A 20246-nucleotide genomic window follows, 5' to 3' on the forward strand; every position below is an offset into this window, starting at 1 on the left:
AGCAGTGAAGAGCTGTAGCGTCACAAATCAAGAAAGGGAAGAATCGGTTATAAAAAGGTAAAGCACACCTGACTCCATGGGGGCACACAGACAATGTTTATCAACAAATTACGGTGGGTTTATTTTCTAGTTTTTCTACATTAATAACATCGAAGCCAGAGCAGTGTGAAAAAGCAGGTGGTGGGCAGCCCCCTCCCCCCAACAAAACTGAGCAGAAATGACATCACACAAATTTTATTTCTTAAAAATGTTTCTTGGCATAAAAATTAAAAAGGTTACAGGGTTATAATGAGACGCAAGTAAAAATTACTGCATATTACTCCCAGCTAAGCAGGAGGATGCAGGGCAGGACGGAGCCCTCTGTTTGGACATTCACACAGGTGTCTGCCACAAGATACCCTGTGGAGACATCTCGGAAATACACCTCACAAGGTTTTCTAAGCTTGACCCAAAAAAAATAAAAATAAAAAAATTACACACACATTGAAAGGAGATCAAGTCTATGACCGTTATGACCCTTTACATGCGCTGCACTTTCTTCACAAAAGGATTTTTTGCTTTTTGTTTTAATGTAGAAAAAAAATTAAAAGGGAAAAAAAATAAAACAAAAAGAAATATACAATCCAAGCCCCCCGTACTGCCTTCCCCTGCATTAGGACTTCTTTCACCGATATCCACGGTAGCCATAGTAATCCCAATATTGTGATCGGTCATTGTAGTTCTGCCACTGCTGAAACACAAAGAGGGGAAAAGGAGCAATAGATTAATGCACCGCAGAGGAATTGTACCGCATCCCCAGACCAAGCATCTGGACGCATCACAGCAGTCATATATGGACAGTTTACTGTGCCGAATCCAATTTACATCGCCCTAGGGTTCTGTAGAGCGAAGCATCCGTAATACAGACCCTAAATGGTGAGGTAATGCCGATTACTACAGAACAGTACAAACCTCTGCTCTATAGACAACTTACCCCCCTGTTCTGTGGTCTGTAGTTCTGTTGCCCGTAGTATCTATTTTGCTGGTCAGAATAACGATCATAGAAATTCTGGTAACCCTGGAAGAGTCATGGAGAAGGAAAAAAAGTGTAAGATACTTATACACGCTTCATATCTGACCTATAGCGACTACCAGGAGGTCTACCATATGGTTCTCTGAAAACAAGTAGAGCCCACCTGTCTGCAAATGTAGTTTTCCCATCTAATATACTGAAGATTGACACACTCAATTCACAAAGCAGTTCAAATCAATTATATTGAATGCTCAGGCCAGGCAAATGTTTATGCACAGTATATCAGCATCTAATCACTTACCCCTCTTTGGGGTCCCCAGTATTGTCGTGGTGGCTGCTGATGATAGGGCTGCGGCCTGGAGTGGTGCATGTACATACGACTGTTGAAGTTCCTTTGCTGCTGGTAGTTTCCTGCGAAGGACAGAAAATGACCCGTCAAGTCATTATGTAAAGAATTTGCTCCTTAAAGGCGTTGACATCAGACAGGCTTTCAGAATGTGCAACCTGGGACAAAACGGATCGCCTCAGGTCCCACTTCAAACATCCCAGGCAAACAGGATTCCCCTGCAGCCGCATTTCTTACTAGGCCGCCCTCCATGTGGCCACAGACGGGGTTTTCGAGCAGGGAATCCCTGCTTTATAGCGTTCATATGTCCCAACAGGGCGTATGAACAGGGGTTGTGTTTCTTGGAACAATTCCTTTACATGATTAATTACTTACCGGTTCCTCGCCCTCGATCAGTGCGGGCCCGCTTCTGCATGCGATTTCCCCTCTTGTCATTGGTAGGTAGCTTTTGGCGCGCTTCCTTTTTAGCCTCAGCTACCAAAGTCTCAGCTTCTTCCTGGCCAAGCTCCGCAAAGATAACATCCTCTAGAAAGTCACTCTTTACAGGTATCACAAAGTTAGCTGCAGAGATGAATACAAGGATGTAAGAATTTCAGCAACTTCTACATCTGTCACTGCAGTTGAGGGCAATTTACAGGGAATGATTATCGCGCAAAATTTGTTCAAACGAACAAAAATGGGAGAGATAATAATCATGTCTAAATGCAAAAACAGTTTGCTTTTCATTATCGCTCACTTTCAACCAGCATAGAAATCACTGCTGACTTCTCGCTGCATGTTAACGCTCCCCAAAGAATGTGAAGCGCTGAGTGAGAAGTCAGCGATAATCAGCAGTGATCTGCCCATGTAAACGCTCTGCACGAGCGCCAACAAGCTTAGCGGTGACATCAGTGCTCGTGTAGTCGTTTACTTAGCAGTCGTCCCTGTGTAAGTACAGCAGTAATGCTGGGTTGATCAGCTACCTTTCATTTCCAGGAGCACGTAGTCAGGAACAATCTCTTCCTCCTTCTCCTTGCGATCCTCCAACCTTTTCTTCCAATCCTCATCTTTGAGGACGAGCACAACGGCTTTGCGCTGAAACCCCTTGAAGCAGTGCATCTTCCTGCGCTGAGCGGAGCTATAGACTGTGCACTGCAAGATAAAATGGACTAATAAGATAGAAGCCACAAGGCAAGTGCCAAATACATCTGAAATGACAGGTTAGTATTGTCTCACCTGATCAATAATGTAATTGCCCTTTCTGCGGGCAGCCACCGGTACCAGCCTGATGAGACATTTTGTTGCCAACTGCACAAGATTATCTTTAGCTTTTTGGTCCTGCTCCGGGGTATCTGGACCAGCCGTCTGAAGAGAAAAGAATTCCGACTGGCTGATTACTATAACATTACCGGAGGAAATCCACTTAAGATGTTGCACAACACAGTGGTGATGCCCATCTGAACAGCAAGACTGGTGATGTACAGGAGCCTGGCAATCTTAGAAGAGACATTTGATGCCATCTCCAACTATTACTTAGTGAAATTAAGTGTAGTCTATCAATTCATCCCCATCTGCCAGTAAACGTAGTGTTAAGTGAATGTACATGTATACCAGGGACCGCTCTACCCTGAGCTTTTGTATGAAATCCAGCACTTCATGTTCAGATATTTTTTTGGAAAAGCCATATAAAAGTATTTAACTTTGTTTCTTCACATACCTTTAATTGTGGGATTAATGCTTCTGTAGAAAGGTGCTGGAATTGCTTTTCTGGGTTGTCTTCGCTATACTTTTTGGCCCAAGTGGTTTTACCAGTGCCTGGAAGGCCAATCATCAGTAGAACCTGAGGGGAGGGGGACATAAAAATTATGGGAAATGCATTTACTATAACCGACAAGACATGTGACCGGATTTCTGAATTACCCATTAAGCTTTAGGAAGAGGTTCTCTAAAACAAAAGACAACCCTTTTAACTTCCTCAGTTCCCCTACTGTCAACTCGCAAGCATCTTGCAGACTACATGGGCACATTCTTATAATTGGAGGACTAGTCCTCATTCCTATGAGCCCATAACTTTATGGGGCTCGTAGGAGTGGACAGACTCCCTGTAACCAAGCAACATTTTAAACCAGTGAAAGTGCTAAATATCGCACATCTTTCCAATCTTAAGGGGGTATTCCCATCTCAGCTTTTCATGGAGATGGGAAAACACTGCCATGGCTGCCAGTATCTCAACTGGAGGCTATGGAAAGCGCGCAGCACTAAGCGCTTGGCTCTTTCTAACGGATTGTTGAGCAGAGCTTCTGGATTTTCTCATCTCGGCAATAAGTCAAGATGAAAATACCACTTTAAAAACAAAGATTGTGCAAATGTGAAAATGATGCTTAGACATGCCACCATTCAGGCTAATAAGATTTTAGCAAAATGTCAGTGTGGTCAAGTTAGCAAAATGTCCCATGAATGGTGCCCCGTGGTCAGCAAGTTTATGCCTCGGCTCAAGGGACAGTATGATTTGCAGCTGATCTATAGATGGCAGCCTCTAACATTAACGCTACATACCTCAAACTCTTCTGCAGCGTTAGGTGGAAGAGGTGTTCTTGTCAGGTCCTCGGATTCGAAGTCCTCCAGGAACGAGAAGCCATCTGGTGGTGGATGCCAGGGTTCTTCCCGTTGTCCAAAGTTAACCTGGAAGGTGCAGCCTTTGCACAAGATATGGGGCAGGAGAGCTTGATCCCCCAAAGTACTTTTATCCACAACAAAGGCCTGACCCAAGTCCGTGCCATTTTTAGAAAAGGAGATCTCCACTGGGTCAGTGTCTAGGTTCTGTACAGAAGAGATGAAACAGGAGAGAGAAATATTAAACAAATAGCCCTCCACACTCAGCCTTAACCACTCTTCATCCTAGCCGTAATTAGGTCATGTTAAAAACTAAACTTATTACACTTACAGAAAACTTTATATGTTATGTAGATTATATAATCTATACACTTATTTTTATAAAGACCAAAGCAGTGTGTCATTAAACATATGAGGTCTCCGCATCTACTAGGTTGCATATGCTAGCTATATACATGAGGTATAAACATCATCCATATCTGCTAGTGTCAGCAAGAATCAATGACAATCTAACAGGCCGAAATTCTTAGAGAAGTCCGACAGTGGCTTATTCCCCTCTGCATACTGAAACAAACATGCACACACATGAGAGTCAAGTGGGCACGCTTATTGTGAAGTAAATGAGAATTTCTCTAACAGTCATCTGATCCATATGGCCTCTTGACAGGAATAGAGCAAATTGTGAAAGTGCATTACTTGCAACGCAACCCAATTCACAAGGCTGCATTGTCGGACCTGAAAGTTAACGCCAACGCCCACCGTTGACTGTATAATTAGGATTTAACAACTGTATTTTTGGCTTCAGTGTAAAGGGGTTTTCTATTCAAGTATTTTCGCTCCTTTGCATTTTCTTTATTGCCTCTCACTCATGGCAATGTCATCACTTCAACGGTACTAGAGAAATACCAGAACAGTTTTAAAATAAATCAGTAACTTACAGCCAGACATCCAATCACATCATTTACTTCAAATGCTTCCCCATAAGATTCGAAGTGTGCGCTGGTGACCTTGAGCCCGCGGCCGTCATAAGCAAATGACAAGTCATCTTCACCTGTAAGACATGGAAGATATGAGAAGTGGCAGTGTGATGTCATGGAGAAGGAAGGGCACAAATGTACTAATGAAATCTAGCAACAGGACTCAGGAAAGAGTAAGCAGGATGGGTTACCCAGCTGAGGAGCAGAGCGGCTCACAGACCAGCCCACGCGGAGCAGAGGAGACTCCGTACAGCCCTCCTTCACAGGAAGATTCTCCGTCACCTATAGAAAAAGGGAACGATCTTTAGTTGTAAGCAGTGACAGCTGCTATTCATACACTGCAGCTTCACACCCAATCTGTCATCAATTGTTCAAACCCCCCCCCCCGCACTAAAGGAATACTGCAGCATTGTACAAATCAATGGGCCATAAACCTCATGCAGCAACATGTTGGGTCCTCCAGATGAATCCACGCCAGATTAATAAGCATCCAAGTACGAGAACGCTTTCCTCAATTTCCAAAGAAGATTCTTTCTACAAACTTCAATCCTATCAGCAGGCAATTTCGTGAAACGTAGGTATTTTAGGGCCGTTTTACATGGAATGATTATCATTCAAAAGAAATCGTTGATCAGTATAAACAGGGCCAATGACTGAACGGCGAACAGTAATTTGTTCGCTTATCGTTCGGGCATTTAAAAAATAAATAAATAAAATCTAATCACTCGCTAGTTTGCAACTCGTTATACACATTATACATGTGAATGCCTAACAAAGGATGCAGATCACAACTGGACACCGCTATGCGCCAAGCCAGAATGCCAGGGACATGTACATTACTGGAAATGGCAGTAAGTTCCACTTAGCTTGATTAATTTAAAAAAAACGCTCACCTTAACTTCAAAATAGGCCTTCCCCTTTGTTACTCCATGGGTAGCGCGAGCTCCTGACCACAGAGAGGGGAACTTCTCAGAGAAGAGAGGCCGTCCACCAAAGCGATCCTTATCCATCTTGAACTGCAGATCGCAGGTAGCTACAACCACAAGGAAGACAATGAGCTCACCTACTTACAAGTAGAGACATCTTACAAGGAGGTCCTGGCAGGGTAGACAAGCCCTCAGATGCCATCTGGTATGCAGGGTGTGCAGCAGCCACGTAATGCCGGCTGCTGATCCTCCTGACACTATTTATCAGGCAATGCTTACCCCGAAATCAGTGCAAGGCCAAGACGACCCATGTGAGCATGATCTGTGCAGCCATGACAGTAGAGGAACTTACATTTATCAAGACACAGAACGCTGTCTTCCACTTCTTCCGCAGCCTCCTCGGTGGGGACAGGGGATTTGGACCTAAGGAAGAAGAAGTTACTTACAACTAAAACTTTAACAACCCCTTAAAATGGTCTCATCCTTCATTACATGCGAGGGGGAACAAGTTCAATTCAATGGCATCAATGTTTCAGGGGTTGCAGAAACTTGTCAGAACCCCCTATACTAGCAGGAGCCCCTGCAAGAGGCAACGCCACATTAGGCACACTTGGTGCAACAGTGCAGTCATGGAGCTGGGTGGTGCGCAGATTGCGGGCGCTGGGCCGTTACAGCTTGCCATCTTATCCAACTACAAAGAAAGCTGTATAAGATATCAGCTTGTGGGAACGCGGGTGGCCGGTATTATGGGGGCTGCAGAACACAAGGGGGACAGGGCAAAATTCGGAACAAGCGCAATGATCCTTTAGATCCTGCCACTGTAATGACATCACATCAAGACACGAGTCTCAGCAAGGCCAGTAATTGGCTGCTGCGGTCACGTGACACAGTAGAGGACATCAGTAAGGCATGTCTATTATATTAGGCCATTTCCACATTTTGCCCGTTTTCTGTTGACCCCAAACTCCTTTCACGGTCAGCTTTTCCCAGACTGCATCCATCGCCAAGTAGCGCAGCGATACACGGAACTGCGATCCCGCCAGTCAGGAAGAGCTGGGTGAAAGTTTAAGTGGGGGCTGTAATATAGTCATACTGATAAGGCGGCTCATCTCACCGGCTGTAGTAGCCTTCTTCCTTGTACTCGTGATACGTGCGGCCGCGCTGCTCCTCCTCGCGCACCCTCTTCACACCCTGCCGGGCTGCTCCGGAGTTCCTGGACTGCTTATCCTTCTTGCCGTCTACAAGTCACAACAACAAGTTAAGCAAAGAAAGAATATAAAAGTGAAAGAGGAAGAGCTTGGGCTTATTCATCGCAGGTACTGCAGTCTAGACATGTAGTACCACAGCCCTCCACCACGGGGGTGCAGGTAAACACACCCCACTACAGAGGCACTTGCCCATATCTACACACCCTGTAAGGAATATACTCTATACAGGTTCTCCTATTCAGCGCATAGGGGGCACCTGACCATGATGTGGGGGTCTTCACGCAGTGGGATAGGTAGATTACAAACTGCTTGCCCGTTGGTGAATTCGCACGTGGATGATTAACCCCTTTAATGGTCCAAGTCTGCATTCAATAAGCAACTTGCCATTTTTTGTGTGTCACATGACAAATCCGCGCTGGTACAATCCGAGGCCTGCGGATACCGCACAGAGATCTGCGCTCCCACGGACTGCAGATTTGCCATACAGAAGGGCATGAATGCAGACAAGCTGCACAATGCAGGTTTTCCCCTTGGAACATTTGGCATTGAGAAATGTCATGTGACCTGCTGCCAGGGACGAGGCTTGTGGGAGCAGATGCGCCCAGCAGCCTCCTGCAGGACTACAACTCCCAGGATGCACCTCCCGCCCCGTAGGCCCCGCTGCTCACCTCCCGCCTTTTCCTTCCCCCCGGCCCCCTCCTTCTGCGCGGCTCCATTCAGGTTTCCCGCATCCTCTCCAGCAGGTGGAGCCACCTCCATCTCCTCCGACGGCTCAGCGGCGCCCTCTGCAGGAGAGTCGGCCTCCTCGTCGTGTGTGCCGGGCGCATTGTGCGCGGCGTCGTCGTCCTCATCCTCCAACTGCTCCTCGGCCACCGCCGCGTAGTCCTCATCCTCGCCCTCCCCGAGCGCCAAGGCCCGATCTTCCTCCGTCTCCTCCTCCATGCTGCCCGGCGCTCTCTCCTCCTCTCCCCCCAGCATCTCGGAGTCCAGCGCCTCCTGCAGCCGATCGCTCAGTTCCGCCTTCAACCCCCGGCAATCCAGCCCCCTCCGCTGCAGCTCGGCTCGCAGCTCCGTCACTTTCATCCTGCGCGGGTCCAGGCCGCTCATGATGCCGCTGATCACAGATAAAGACACAGGGCGGATGTGCTCCGAACACACAGGAAGTGGACTGGGCTCCGGAGACCACACCCCGGAAGTGGGCTGTAAGCGGGTGGGGGGGCAGTATCCCTGGCAGTGTGTCCTCCCGGCTCTATATTCCTCACCGCGCCGCTGCCGACCACGGTGAACGCTCCCTCAAAGCGTCCGTAGTGATCTCTGCCGACATTAATTGACAATTAACGGCTAGTTTTCGTAGAGGGGGCGTTGCCATTAACGTTCAGCGCTCTGATTTGTTGAAGCGGGCGGTTTATGCTAATACAAAAACGTAAAGTCTTTGGATTTGTGGAATCAATTGATGTCCCGCCTCTCTAAAGGAGAGGACTTGTGATTGGCGAACTGATTAGGGCTGTGATTGGCTCTTAGTGTCAGGTGACTTGTTTCCAGTGTTCCCGCCCTTTTTTTTTCTCTCAGGATTTCTTGATCGGCGGCCAGTGTGCAGTGACGTGGCGGCCTGTGATTGGTCGGGTTTACGGCATTTGTTAAAATTACAGCATGTTGGATACGTTCGATTATTTTATATCTGGTGAATAATTACACGGTTGTAAAGCGGATGTAAATGACGTCGAGTCTTCGGTATATTACGTCACATATTCGTAACGCTATCACACAACAATCCTATGCACGTATAAGGCCTTATGAAATATAGAATACGCTCCGCCTAGCCACATTATAGGTTCGATGTAACCGCCGGAGTTTTATTGATGCGTGTTGGCGTCCCTCCCTGTGAGATATGAATAAAGTTATTTAAATCACGTGATTGTATACCGGCTGCAGATAGAGGGGTGTCGGAGCGGCATGGCGCTGCGGGAGGACTATGGCTAAGCAGGTAGAGTTTAGTTCCGCACCTGTCTATGCAGGCATCGGCGCTGAGCTGTCCCCGGTGAGCGGGCGGCGGGGGCACCGGCTGAGCTCACCTGCCGGGCACTACTTGTGTTTACGCCTTAACTAAACTGCAGCCAATCACAGCGCAGCTTTCACTTCTTTTGCTGCTCTTGTCACATGTAAGCTGCGCTGTGATTGGCTGCTTGTGGGCAGCGGAAAACTGACCATTTTCTGTGCGCTTTTCATGTATTTGCGGTTTTTAACACATGAGCTGCAACTGCTTTTTGATTGCACTTTTCACAGCTTGGCGCCTACTTTTGTTTTCATATGGTAACCATAGTAACGTGTTAAAAACGCATCACAATCGCATAATATGGAATTGTGGTGCATGGGGTTTTTTTTGTCTGTTTATTTTTTTTACACTCGGATAGAAAATAATGGTCAATCCTTGAAAAGGAATGGAATGTACAAAAATAGGAAATGCAGAAATTTTTAAAACTCAGATTAGTCGCAGAGAAAAATCGCACATGTGAATTAACCCATTTAAATGAATTTTTAACATTTTTTTTTTCCAATTCAAGTTCTGCCTATCTCTGATTTAGGGCTCTTCCACGCGTGTGTTTTTTTGTTTGTTTTTTTTTTGCACGTTTTTTTTTTTTTTCATGCGGATGTTAATGGGACTTTCTAATGTTAAAGGGGTTGTCCCGCGCCGAAACGGGTTTTTTTTTTTTCAATAGCCCCCCGTTCGGCGCGAGACAAACCCGATGCAGACGTTTAAAAAAAGAAACGGATAGTACTTACCCGAATCCCCGCGCTCCGGTGACTTCTTACTTACCTGGCAAAGATGGCCGCCGGGATCTTCACCCTCGGTGGACCGCAGGTCTTCTGTGCGGTCCATTGCCGATTCCAGCCTCCTGATTGGCTGGAATCGGCACACGTGACGGGGCGGAGCTACGAGGAGCCGCTCTCTGGCACGAGCGGCCCCATTCAGAAGGGAGAAGACCAGACTGCGCAAGCGCGTCTAATTGGGCGATTAGACGCTGAAAATTAGACGGATCCATGGAGACGGGGACGCTAGCAACGGAGCAGGTAAGTGAATAACTTCTGTATGGCTCATATTTAATGCACAATGTACATTACAAAGTGCATTAATATGGCCATACAGAAGTGTATACCCCCACTTGCTTTCGCGGGACAACCCCTTTAAAAAAACACAATCGCACAAATGCCGCAAAGCACAAACATTCACGTTTAAAAAAATGCACAAAAAAAACGCAAGTGTGGAAGAGCCCTTCGTTAAAGCTCATGTGGCAAAATGGCCTGTGTGAGTCCAGCCTCAGGGCTCCTTCGCACTGGCGATGGCGATATTGCCTTCAGAGTATCGCGGCGAAATCACAGGTTTTCTCATCAGTAAAAACCTCACAGGGGGACGGAAACCGCTGAAAATCACTGGTTTCATAATTCTGTGTTTTCACTCGCTCTCGCATCGGTCAAGAAACGTGCGATTTTTCTGGCTAGTGTGACGGCCCCCTTAGTCCAGGTGCGTATGTTGTGTCCGAGAGGCTCAGGCGTAACCCTCCTCGGACGGCACGTGGACGCTCGTCCGCATACTCTTTGATCTAGGCCGCCCGCACACAATCCCACAGCAGAATCTGACCCTGTGCCCGGCCGGTGACCCCACGTACCTGTATGCGGATACCATATTCTGTACTGCGGATCATGCTGCAAGGCGATGCCGCGATCCCATGGCCTTTCTGCAATGATGATCGCGGAAGGGCCGCGAGTCGGTTGGCGTAAATTGATTTGATGAGAAGCTGCCCGCACAGAATCCGCTTAGAAACAGGGAATGCTGCGATTTCCCCCCCCCCCCCCCCCCCCCCCAAGTGGAAAATCGCACTTGATTTCCGCTTGTGGGTATGAAAAAAAACGCTCTTTCATAGTGTGCTATAGCAGATATTTACAATGCAAATCCGTCCGTGTGCCGGCAGCCAGTTATTAGCATGTTAACCCTTTCCAATCCACTGTCTGACGTCTTAAGGCATTCTGATTGAAGGCTGTACAGCTCAAGACGTCCGGCAGGGTATTCTTACTGTATATTACTGGCCGCTCTGTTGTCAGAGGCCTCTACAGCATGTCCCATACCGCAGTACTGGCTCTAGCCAGCAGATGGCGCCATTGTATAATGGCAGAAATTGAAAACCCCCTAGGAAACCCTGAATCCAAAATTGGATTGCAAATGATTCAACGTGTTGTCCATATGGATACAAATAGAACATGCATTGAGTTTCAGTTAAGTGGACCATCGAGCCGTGTGAAAAAAGTCACTTTGCATAACTCCATAGGTGGTAATGGGGTTGTCTGCTGGCCATGAATTAACACGGACGGCATACAACCCCAGGTACGCCAGCGTGCCGGAGGCCTCGGGCCGAGCGGGCATAAGATTACCGTGTATTACGAGTGCAATACACAAGAATTTGCAGGCAATCAAATACATTGTTTTACGCCGTTTCGCTCACATTTGCATGTAAGCATTGTGTAATACACGGGTGCAAAAAACGCAGCATGTTCTTTTTTGCCATGTATTCGTCAGGAGAGAAGCCATTGTTCTCTATGGGTGAGTAATCAACGCCACCTATGCGCTATTACATTGCGTATGCGTGGCATATATATGCAAAGCAGCAGTGTGGGAAATTTAAACAAAACAATTTGGAAGACTGCTCATGACACGGGGTGTAATAGAATAGTGCTGTCATACAGGGCGATAGGCCGGCTCCACCGCATTAAAACCATGCATAACTCAGGGTATTGCGCATATGGCCATGTGAGCCCCTCCTTTGTCACGTTCATAACTCTTCATTCAGGTTGATGTTGCTGGGCAGTATATAACATTGGGCACCGTTATAACATCTGTCAAGGATGGAATTGTGGCAGAAAGTCTGCTATAATGTAAGTAAATGGGGTTTTAACTCCTTTATACAAACACTGAACCTGTAGGACGTAAATGCATTGAGGGGGATCGTGGGTCGATCCTGTTAAGGACCGCTGCGCGGCCGCATAACCTTTCAAGTCTTGAGGTCCAAATTAGTTCGTACCTGGATGCATCAAGGAGGCCAAAAACTATACAAAGATAGTTATCAGTTCCCACAGATACGTAGAGTTGAGCCGCGGCAGATATACAGCTCACTCTGCTTAAGGCGTGCGTACTCTGAGCGTTTATTGACTTGGAATAGTTCTAATACAGAAAAGGAATACGTCATTAGTCACGGCATTAATCTCGTTGGGTTAGAAAAGCATTAAGAATCATGCATTGTCCAGCAATCAGAGTAGTGTGAGAATATATAAGTAATGTTCTCAAGTGTCTGTTTCTCCCAGTGTTATCTTGGTCCTCCCTGGTCCTCCCTTGTATTCACTTTGTGATTCAGTGGCTGTAGCACAGTCAGTTCCTTTGTCCAAGTCTCCGAATGGAGGTGTGGGAGGGCTTCTTCTAATAACAACTGCGTCCAGACTTGGTTCTCATGAAAAAGAACAGAAACAAATCATTAGACATTGCACCGAATATCCTGCTCTAAAGTTATTTCTGCTTGAATTATTGTTTCACTATGCACAAGCTTATTTACATCTTATAATGCTCCATTTTGTATCTAGCGGCCATTTTGAGACAGATTCTTCCATTTTATGAGCCTGTACTTTCTCAATCCCCCCTAGAAACTGTCTCAAAATAAACAATACTTTATAACTTCTACAGGACGGGGTAAGGTTTGCTTTCCCTATCTCTAGCTTATGATCTATGCCCTACCTGTCATTGTTGGTCAGCTGTCCAAGGGCTAATCCCTTCCCCGACGACTAATCCTAACTAACTAAACGCGAAGACCTAATAGACACAGAGGGGATCTACAACACACATGCTACTCGATTCTAATGGCTGGGAGACTAGAGTGGTCACCCCTGCTTCTGTTGAGACAGATCCATAAGGGGTAAATCGCTCTGTTGTATTATAGGCATATAGCCATTGCCTGGGGTCTGGCCTTGAACTCATCTGGCACCCCCCCTTGGCACTCCTATTGCATCTATATATATATATATATATATATACATGTGGATCAAACCTGCCACCTGGAGCGTCTATTTCTCTTAGTACGATGTGGTGTTGGATTCTCACCCTCAGTGTAGTCATTGATTGTATTAATTTGTTCTGATCCCTGAAACGGGCTAGTGTACAGTAGTCAAAGGTGTATATGGCTACATGTGTGTGTTAGAGGAATTGTACCACAATGTCACTGTGACAGCCACTTCCGCCCAGGTCCCCAACCCTGCCCATAGCATGTAAATGCAGGATCATGAGTTCTGTGCTCCGGGACCCAGGGCCTTTTTGCAGTGTGAGGTGTGGATCCAAGTGGGCTTTCCTTCGAGCTTGACTGCAGTTGGGGTGGTGAGCAACATTTGGTAGGGACCTTTAAACGGGGCTTTTTCTCTCAAATTTTTTCACATAGACCCTGTCACCTGGTTTCAGATTGTGACACTCATCTGTAGGACCTGGGAGAAAAGCAGAGACTGCAGAATGCGTTACTGACAATTCCTTGGAGAGACCTATGACAAAATTAACAAGAGAATCATTTCCCAAACTCTGCCACTGAGGCATGTACCGTCCGGAGAAAAAACTAATGGAAGACACTTAAAGGGGTTGTCCCGCGCCGAAACGGTTTTTTTTTTTTTCGAACCCTCCCCCCGTTCGGCGCGAGACAACCCCGATGCAGGCACTTAAAAAAAAAAACCCGCACAGCGCTTACCTGAATCCCCGCGCTCCGGTGACTTCTTACTTACCGGTTGAAGATGGCCGCCGGGATCTTCTCCCTCGGTGGACCGCAGGGCTTCTGTGCGGTCCATTGCCGATTCCAGCCTCCTGATTGGCTGGAATCGGCACACGTGACGGGGCGGAGCTACACGGAGCCGGCATTCTGCACGAGCGGCTCCATTGAAGAGAGCAGAATATGGCCATACAGAAGTGTATAGACCCACTTGCTGCCGCGGGACAACCCCTTTAATTCAAAATTTGCCAGTTTCCTCCATTGCCTTTTGTATCTACTTTCCCACAACTCCGCGGATGGTAGGGTGTGTGAAAAGCCTGGAATATACCCAAAGCAGACATGATGTATTGTATTATTTCACCTGTGAAGTGTGTACCTTTGTTTGACTCAATCACTTCCGGTACCCCGTATCTGCAGATTACCTCATTCATTAGCGGTTATCTGTGTGGTTACCTGCTTATTTACTTTGGTAACAGGATGGGTCTCCAACCTGAAAAACATCATCAACAACAACAAGCACATATTCATACTTCCCAACAAGTGGGAGCTGAGTGTAGCCAATTTGCAATCCCTGAAATGGGAAGAGTGGTCTAGGCAAGTGTTATGTGGCAAATTTACTTCTGCCCTGTTGCTTACGGCAAAGATCATGCAAAATTGGACAAATGATGCAGCAGCTACAGAAAACCCAGGAGCCACCCGTCCTTGTTCAAGCATCGTCATCATTGCTGCTTTGAGAGGTGCGTCTTTCCGTGCGTCAGCTGGGCCATCATGGGGCACAGGGACTGTGGTAGGCAAGTGCTGTTGACTGTCCGCCATACGCCGCCCTGTTCTGTTGCTCCCATATTTAGTCCATTTGTCTTTTTTCTTCCTTGCTGGCTTGTAACTATAAAGTCTTTAGCATATCAAAGTCCAAAGTTTTTATCAAAGTCCAAAGTTTAGTCAATGTCCAAGATTTTTGTCAAATTCTTCTTTTCTTCCACGGCTTGAGGGCCGCTGCCTTTGCTGTGTGGTCTGTGATGACGTTGCCTCTTGCTTCTCTGGTGTAGGAATTGGTGTGAGCTCTCCACATTGTCAGGTGGAAGTAGGGCTCCAAGAGACTCTGCACCGCTTCATCATTCTTAATTGGCTGTCCTGGTGAGGTAAAAAACTGTCTGGCCTTCCATGTTGGGCCGTAATCGTGAGCTATGCCGATCCCACTCCATACAATGCGGGTGACAGCTGTTTCTTACAGCCAGCAACAGCTCCAGAGCTGTTAACCCTTTAAATCCCATATCAGTTCTTACAGCAGCATTTAAATGCACCGATCAATGTTTAGGAGTCCTACACTGCCCCCTGCGATAAGATTGTGGGTTTCCGTAGCTTGCCTGTCAGATCGCAGTATAATATAATGCTAGAGGCGGTACAACAGGGTACTAGAGCCTCCATGCCCGCCTGTATCACATCTTGTATCCAAGCTAGAGGTGGCCCAACAGGGTACTAGAGCCTCCATGCCCACCTGTATCACATCTTGTAGCCAAGCTAGAGGCGGTACAACAGGATACTAGAGCCTCCATGCCCACCTGTATCACATCTTGTTGCCAAACTAGAGGCGGTACAACAGGGTACTAGAGCTTCCATGCCCCCCGTATCACATCTTGTTGCCAAACTAGAGGCGGTACAACAGGGTACTAGAGCCTCCATGCCATTAGGGCCATTTACACAGGATGATAAACGCTCACATTTTGTATGATCACAGCCTTGAGCTATGACCGGTGAGTATTCTGGCCGAGTCCTGGAAGCATGGATTTTATCTGGGCAACTTTTGTTCTGCTTTAGAAGATAAGCTAACTTATTGCATTAGAAACCCTCCCCATCCGTCTGCCGTGCGAGTCGGACAACCTAAGCTCCGCCCACCATCCCAGCAGTTACTTTGTTGTACATGAAACATGTTTTATATACTTTTTAATTTTTTTATTATTATTCTTGTGCCCTAGGCTGAAGTAATTGAACAGCGTCTCTCACAGGCAAGTTTATTCAAGTCTCAGGGCAACGTCTGCTACTCTGAACATCGCATACGAGACGCTGTGAAGCTTTATCACCACGCTCTCCTCCAGCTCCGTAGCCTAGACCCTCACCTACTCAGCCCTCTGCCTGGGCTGGGCCCTTCTTCGTCCGAGCTCACACCTCAGCAACTGGAGGTGCAGGAAAAGCTGCAAGCTGACTGCTATAATAACTTAGCAGGTACTTGATCCAACTGACTAAAACTTGGCAAGTGTAAAAGATGCAACACCCTCCATTCTCAAGCAGTGTTTCTGTATTTTAGCATGTCTCCTGCAAAGTCAACCTCCTAAATATGAACGGGTCTATGAATGCAGTCTGCAGACTTTAAAAATCCAGCCGCATAATGTGAAGGCGTTATATCGTGCCGGGGTCTCCAGCTATCACCTGAATGACTATACCACAGCCTATGGTTACTTATCAGAAGCTGCTTCCCAGCAACCCAAAGGTAGGAGGGTGCAGTGTTCTGTATATATTGGCTATCTTGTAGGTCCGTCAGAAGAGGAGATGTCTCACAATGACCAGTCCTACTTCAAACAAAGCCAGCAAGCCATCAGCCACGAGCCCGACTTCTGAAACTCCACGTAGAATGAATCACATAGCGCCAGTTCAAAGGAAATAGTCACAATGAGGAGTTACTGAACTGTAAGAAATAGAACTTGGAATGGATTAAAGAGAAAGATGTAGGTCAACACTTGTGGTGTTCAAAATTTATATTGGTTAACATCAGCACATCTACGGCTGCTCGAAAAGAAGTATGTGTTCTTCACATCACAAACTCATTAAATATGGTGTTTGTACGCTGAAATCTTTCTCCTGTACTAGTTTTTATTTAATTTTTTACTGCAAATTACAAAAAAAGATCAGATATGAAAAAGACATCACACTGTCCCTTAGCCACCAGGGAGGCGAGACAGAAAAACACTAACCTTCAAATTAATTAGCGTCCCAAACTATGGGCAGCATGTAAGCAGGACGGTGTGCACTGAGCCCCCGTGTAAGTGTCCTTCTGAAACGCTGCGGCCCACTACTTTGATTTGAAACTTTATTCTGAGTTAAAACTTTAAGTTGTGTTTATTCTGAAACACTGCAGCATTTCCGCACACGTGGGCTCAGTGCATACCTGTCTCCATGGACCTGGTGACCTAGGTTTCCTTTTAGGCCTCCTGTAGACAGCCGGGTGGGATTGTGAATGCGAGATTCTCGCAATGGGATGCGACCCTGTGTCCCTGCAGTAACCTCCGGCTTACCTGTCCGGCGTCTTTACTCTGCGCTGTGGAAGTGCTGGCTGCCACAGAGCCGGCGCGTTATAAATGACGTGGTCGAGGCTCGCACGGAAATGGGACATGCTGTGATTTCCACCCCAGGAGCAGAATATCGCAGTTGATTTCCACTCATGGGCATGGAAATGCATTTTTCAATGCATGTTCTATGGGCTGTATTTGCTGCGGGATCCGGAGCTCCAGATCCCGCAGTGCAAATACACCCATGTGCATTAGACCTAAGTATTAGACTCTATAATGATTTTTCCTAATAGATTTAGGCCGCTTGCAGATGGCCGAGTCGGATCCCGCTGCGAGATTTCTTGCAGCGGGATGCGGACCAGTGCCCCTGCAGAGGCTTGCGGCTCACCTGCTCCCGGCATGCACAGATCGGAGCCGGCCCGTCACTACCGACATTTCTGTGCGGGCCTCTGCGAGACCCGCACAGAGACGGAACGTGCCGTGATTTGTTTTCCGCGTGTGTTTTCGTGCGGACAAACCGCGGCTGTGTGCATAGGATTGCGTTTTGTAATGCAATCCTATGCAGGCGGGCACAGGCGGAAACTCTGCTGGGAATCTCGCTGTGGAATTTCCGCCCGTGAGCAGGGGGCCATAAGCATCCCAGTTGTCCCAAAATGTAGCCTTTTTTTGTTTTTATACCGAATTTAAAAACGTGTGACAGTTTTATCATGTCACTCCATTCCTTTATTACTGGTGAAGTAGTAGCCATCCATCATCCAGCTATCATAAGTTTTCTTAAAAAGAATAGTTTTTCTCTAGCAGTGGGTACCGCTACCCCTTCCATGTTCCTCAGTAATTGGGTATTGTTACCCATAGAGCAACATCATCCAAAATGTCATAACCTAACCAATACATATGACTAGATTCAGCCACAGGCCTATTACATCCGGAGCAGCCAGCATCCGCCTCTCTTGAAGGTCACATTCTTAGGAGTAGAATCTGATCGATTTACAGATTATATAACATTTTAGAGTCGGCACACTTTTCCATTTATTATCATCCAGTTGGTCTATTCGCTTTTCCCACTTCCTCTTGGCACCCCTTTGTGTTCCCTTACCATTTATTGCTATCCTTTTTCTATATAAATCCTTTTAAATTTACAGTTAAATTACTAATATTGCGCAATATATCTATTATTTTTACTTTCCAACAAATGTGCTGAAATTCTTTTAATTTTCCTTCCTCTCAAAATTGTGTCATATATTTCAGCCTATATGAACATCCCCCATTCCACCCAAAAAAAGAATCTTGATCTTCTGTGCTGGTTATAAGAACATGTCATTCTTTCGCAGTTTCACAATTGTAAAATATTTTTTCCCCTCATCCATTTTTTTTGTAGATCCGTGCATCAGACATTATTTACAGCTGGCCGAATCCGCCATCGATGCTTTCCGGGTAATGGAGAGGCAGCGATATCAAGGCATGTTTGACTAGGGCTTTGTAAATTTGTAGTGTGGATTGTCCTTCTAAAAGAAAATGAAATAAATGTTAAAATTTTATTTGCTACAACAATTCGGTTTCTTGATGTTCCTCCAGCTGCTCGTGGCTGGAGTTTTTTTGTATTTTTTTACTTTCAGAGGATCTTCTATTTTCATTTCTGCTCAGTGGCTCCTGATGTAATTTGGATAGTCTAACCTGAGCTTATGACCAGCATGGTAAGTTCGGCCTGGAGACTAGATGAAGGGACTGGAATCTTAAGTCAGCAGCGTATTTTGTGAGGGTTTCCCTTGTGCATTACACTGAATAAAGACAGCAGCTAATAAATAATCCGCAGAGTTGAATGGGTAGACATAACATGAAAAGTGAAGGGGTTGGCCGTTGTAGAAAAATCTTCTATGGTTGTGAGCGTTCAAGAATTTTTTTTGAATAAATCAATAGTAAAGCGAAATCTAAGAAACCTTAGAATCCATTTTCTTCGATAAGATATATTACTTTCTCCACTTATAAGGCTCCTTTCTCCCCCTCTTCCTTTCTATGTTGTTCACTCACTGAAAAACTGCTAAAAATCCATCTTGCTAACTAAGGCCGCCTGCAGACGGGAGGAAATTCCACGGCGGGATTCCCCGCAGAATTTCCGCCCGCACACGCCTGCATAGGATTGCATTACAACCCGCAATCTTATGCAGACGGCCGTGGTTTGTCTGCGCGAAATCACGTGCAGAAAACAAACTGCGGCATGATCTAATTCTGTGCAGGGCTCACAGAGCCCCCCGCACAGAAACGTCACTCCCCAGTCTCCGCTCTGCGCATGCGCCGGCAGCCTTCACATGAAAGAGCTGGAGCTGCAGGAGTGAGTGAGTTCCGTGCTGCTCTCTGCAGGCGCTCGGGTCGGGTCCTGCTGCGAGAATTCTCGCAGCCGGATCCGACCCGACTGTCTGCAGGCGGCCTAAGATGGACTTGTCTCACTGTCAGACCAGATTTACATGCTGCGTCTATGAAGGAGCAACTGAGAGAGAAGCAGAGACGATACTCTGGCTAAAAGTGTTTTACTGTCTCACAGCCACTGGATTTGTATCTACACTGCTCAGTACTTTGTAATGTTCTTCATACTACTGCTTCTCTGTGTATATGAGCGAGATGGGGGAGCAGGATCTCCACTAATTTGTGTACAGAGACATCATAACTGCTCATCTCTACCCACCAGCTCAGGCAAACCGGACAATTGGAGATGGAGTATGCAGAAGGTAACACTGCTTGAAGGGATTGTACCACCATAGACTTATTACCTATCCACAGGAAAGGTGATAAGTCAGATCGGTGGGGTGTCTCAACTGCGGAGACCTTGATTGATCCCAAGAATGGGGGCTCTGTTGCTCCCATCTCCTCCTCAAGGCGGGATCAAGCCACCCATCTCATTGAGGAAGGAAATTGAATGGAGTGGCAGTCGCTAATGCATGGTGCCATTCCATTAATCTTCAATGGAACTTGACTTTTTCCATCAGCCCTGTTGAAATGGAGTGGTGCCGCACATATGCGACCAACCACCACTCCATTCAATGTGACGCCAATGCACATAGGTGCAGCGAGCCTGCACAGAGAAGAGGGGTAGATGGGACCCCTTTCTTGGGATTGGTGGAGGT

General features: G+C 46.6%; 2 protein-coding genes across 3 annotated transcripts; one reads left to right on the plus strand and one right to left on the minus strand.

Annotated features, from left to right (window-relative positions):
- Positions 1 to 218: 218 nt before the first annotated feature.
- Positions 219 to 8389, minus strand: HNRNPUL2 (heterogeneous nuclear ribonucleoprotein U like 2). 2 transcript variants are annotated; one of them, XM_066582849.1, is made up of 14 exons: positions 7730 to 8389; positions 6968 to 7091; positions 6206 to 6276; positions 5821 to 5960; positions 5119 to 5209; positions 4889 to 5001; positions 3894 to 4157; positions 3055 to 3177; positions 2574 to 2702; positions 2321 to 2489; positions 1734 to 1919; positions 1314 to 1423; positions 974 to 1057; positions 219 to 727 (listed from the first exon to the last, which is right to left on the minus strand). In XM_066582849.1, the coding sequence occupies exons 1-14, from the start codon at positions 8166 to 8168 to the stop codon at positions 665 to 667; spliced, it is 2106 nt and encodes a 701-aa protein (XP_066438946.1). In that variant the 5' UTR covers positions 8169 to 8389; the 3' UTR covers positions 219 to 664. The 2 variants fall into 2 exon arrangements, with proteins under 2 accessions (XP_066438946.1, XP_066438945.1); XM_066582848.1 differs by having other exon boundaries at positions 219 to 730; positions 7730 to 8387.
- A 505-nt stretch (positions 8390 to 8894) lies between these two features.
- TTC9C (tetratricopeptide repeat domain 9C) lies at positions 8895 to 18665 on the plus strand. The gene is made up of 4 exons (XM_066582850.1): positions 8895 to 9045; positions 15820 to 16066; positions 16149 to 16331; positions 18506 to 18665. The coding sequence occupies exons 1-4, from the start codon at positions 9034 to 9036 to the stop codon at positions 18598 to 18600; spliced, it is 537 nt and encodes a 178-aa protein (XP_066438947.1). The 5' UTR covers positions 8895 to 9033; the 3' UTR covers positions 18601 to 18665.
- The last annotated feature ends 1581 nt before the right edge of the window (positions 18666 to 20246 follow it).

The sequence above is a fragment of the Eleutherodactylus coqui genome, chromosome 11 (assembly GCF_035609145.1).
Source record: "Eleutherodactylus coqui strain aEleCoq1 chromosome 11, aEleCoq1.hap1, whole genome shotgun sequence".
NCBI lineage: Eukaryota > Metazoa > Chordata > Amphibia > Anura > Eleutherodactylidae > Eleutherodactylus > Eleutherodactylus coqui.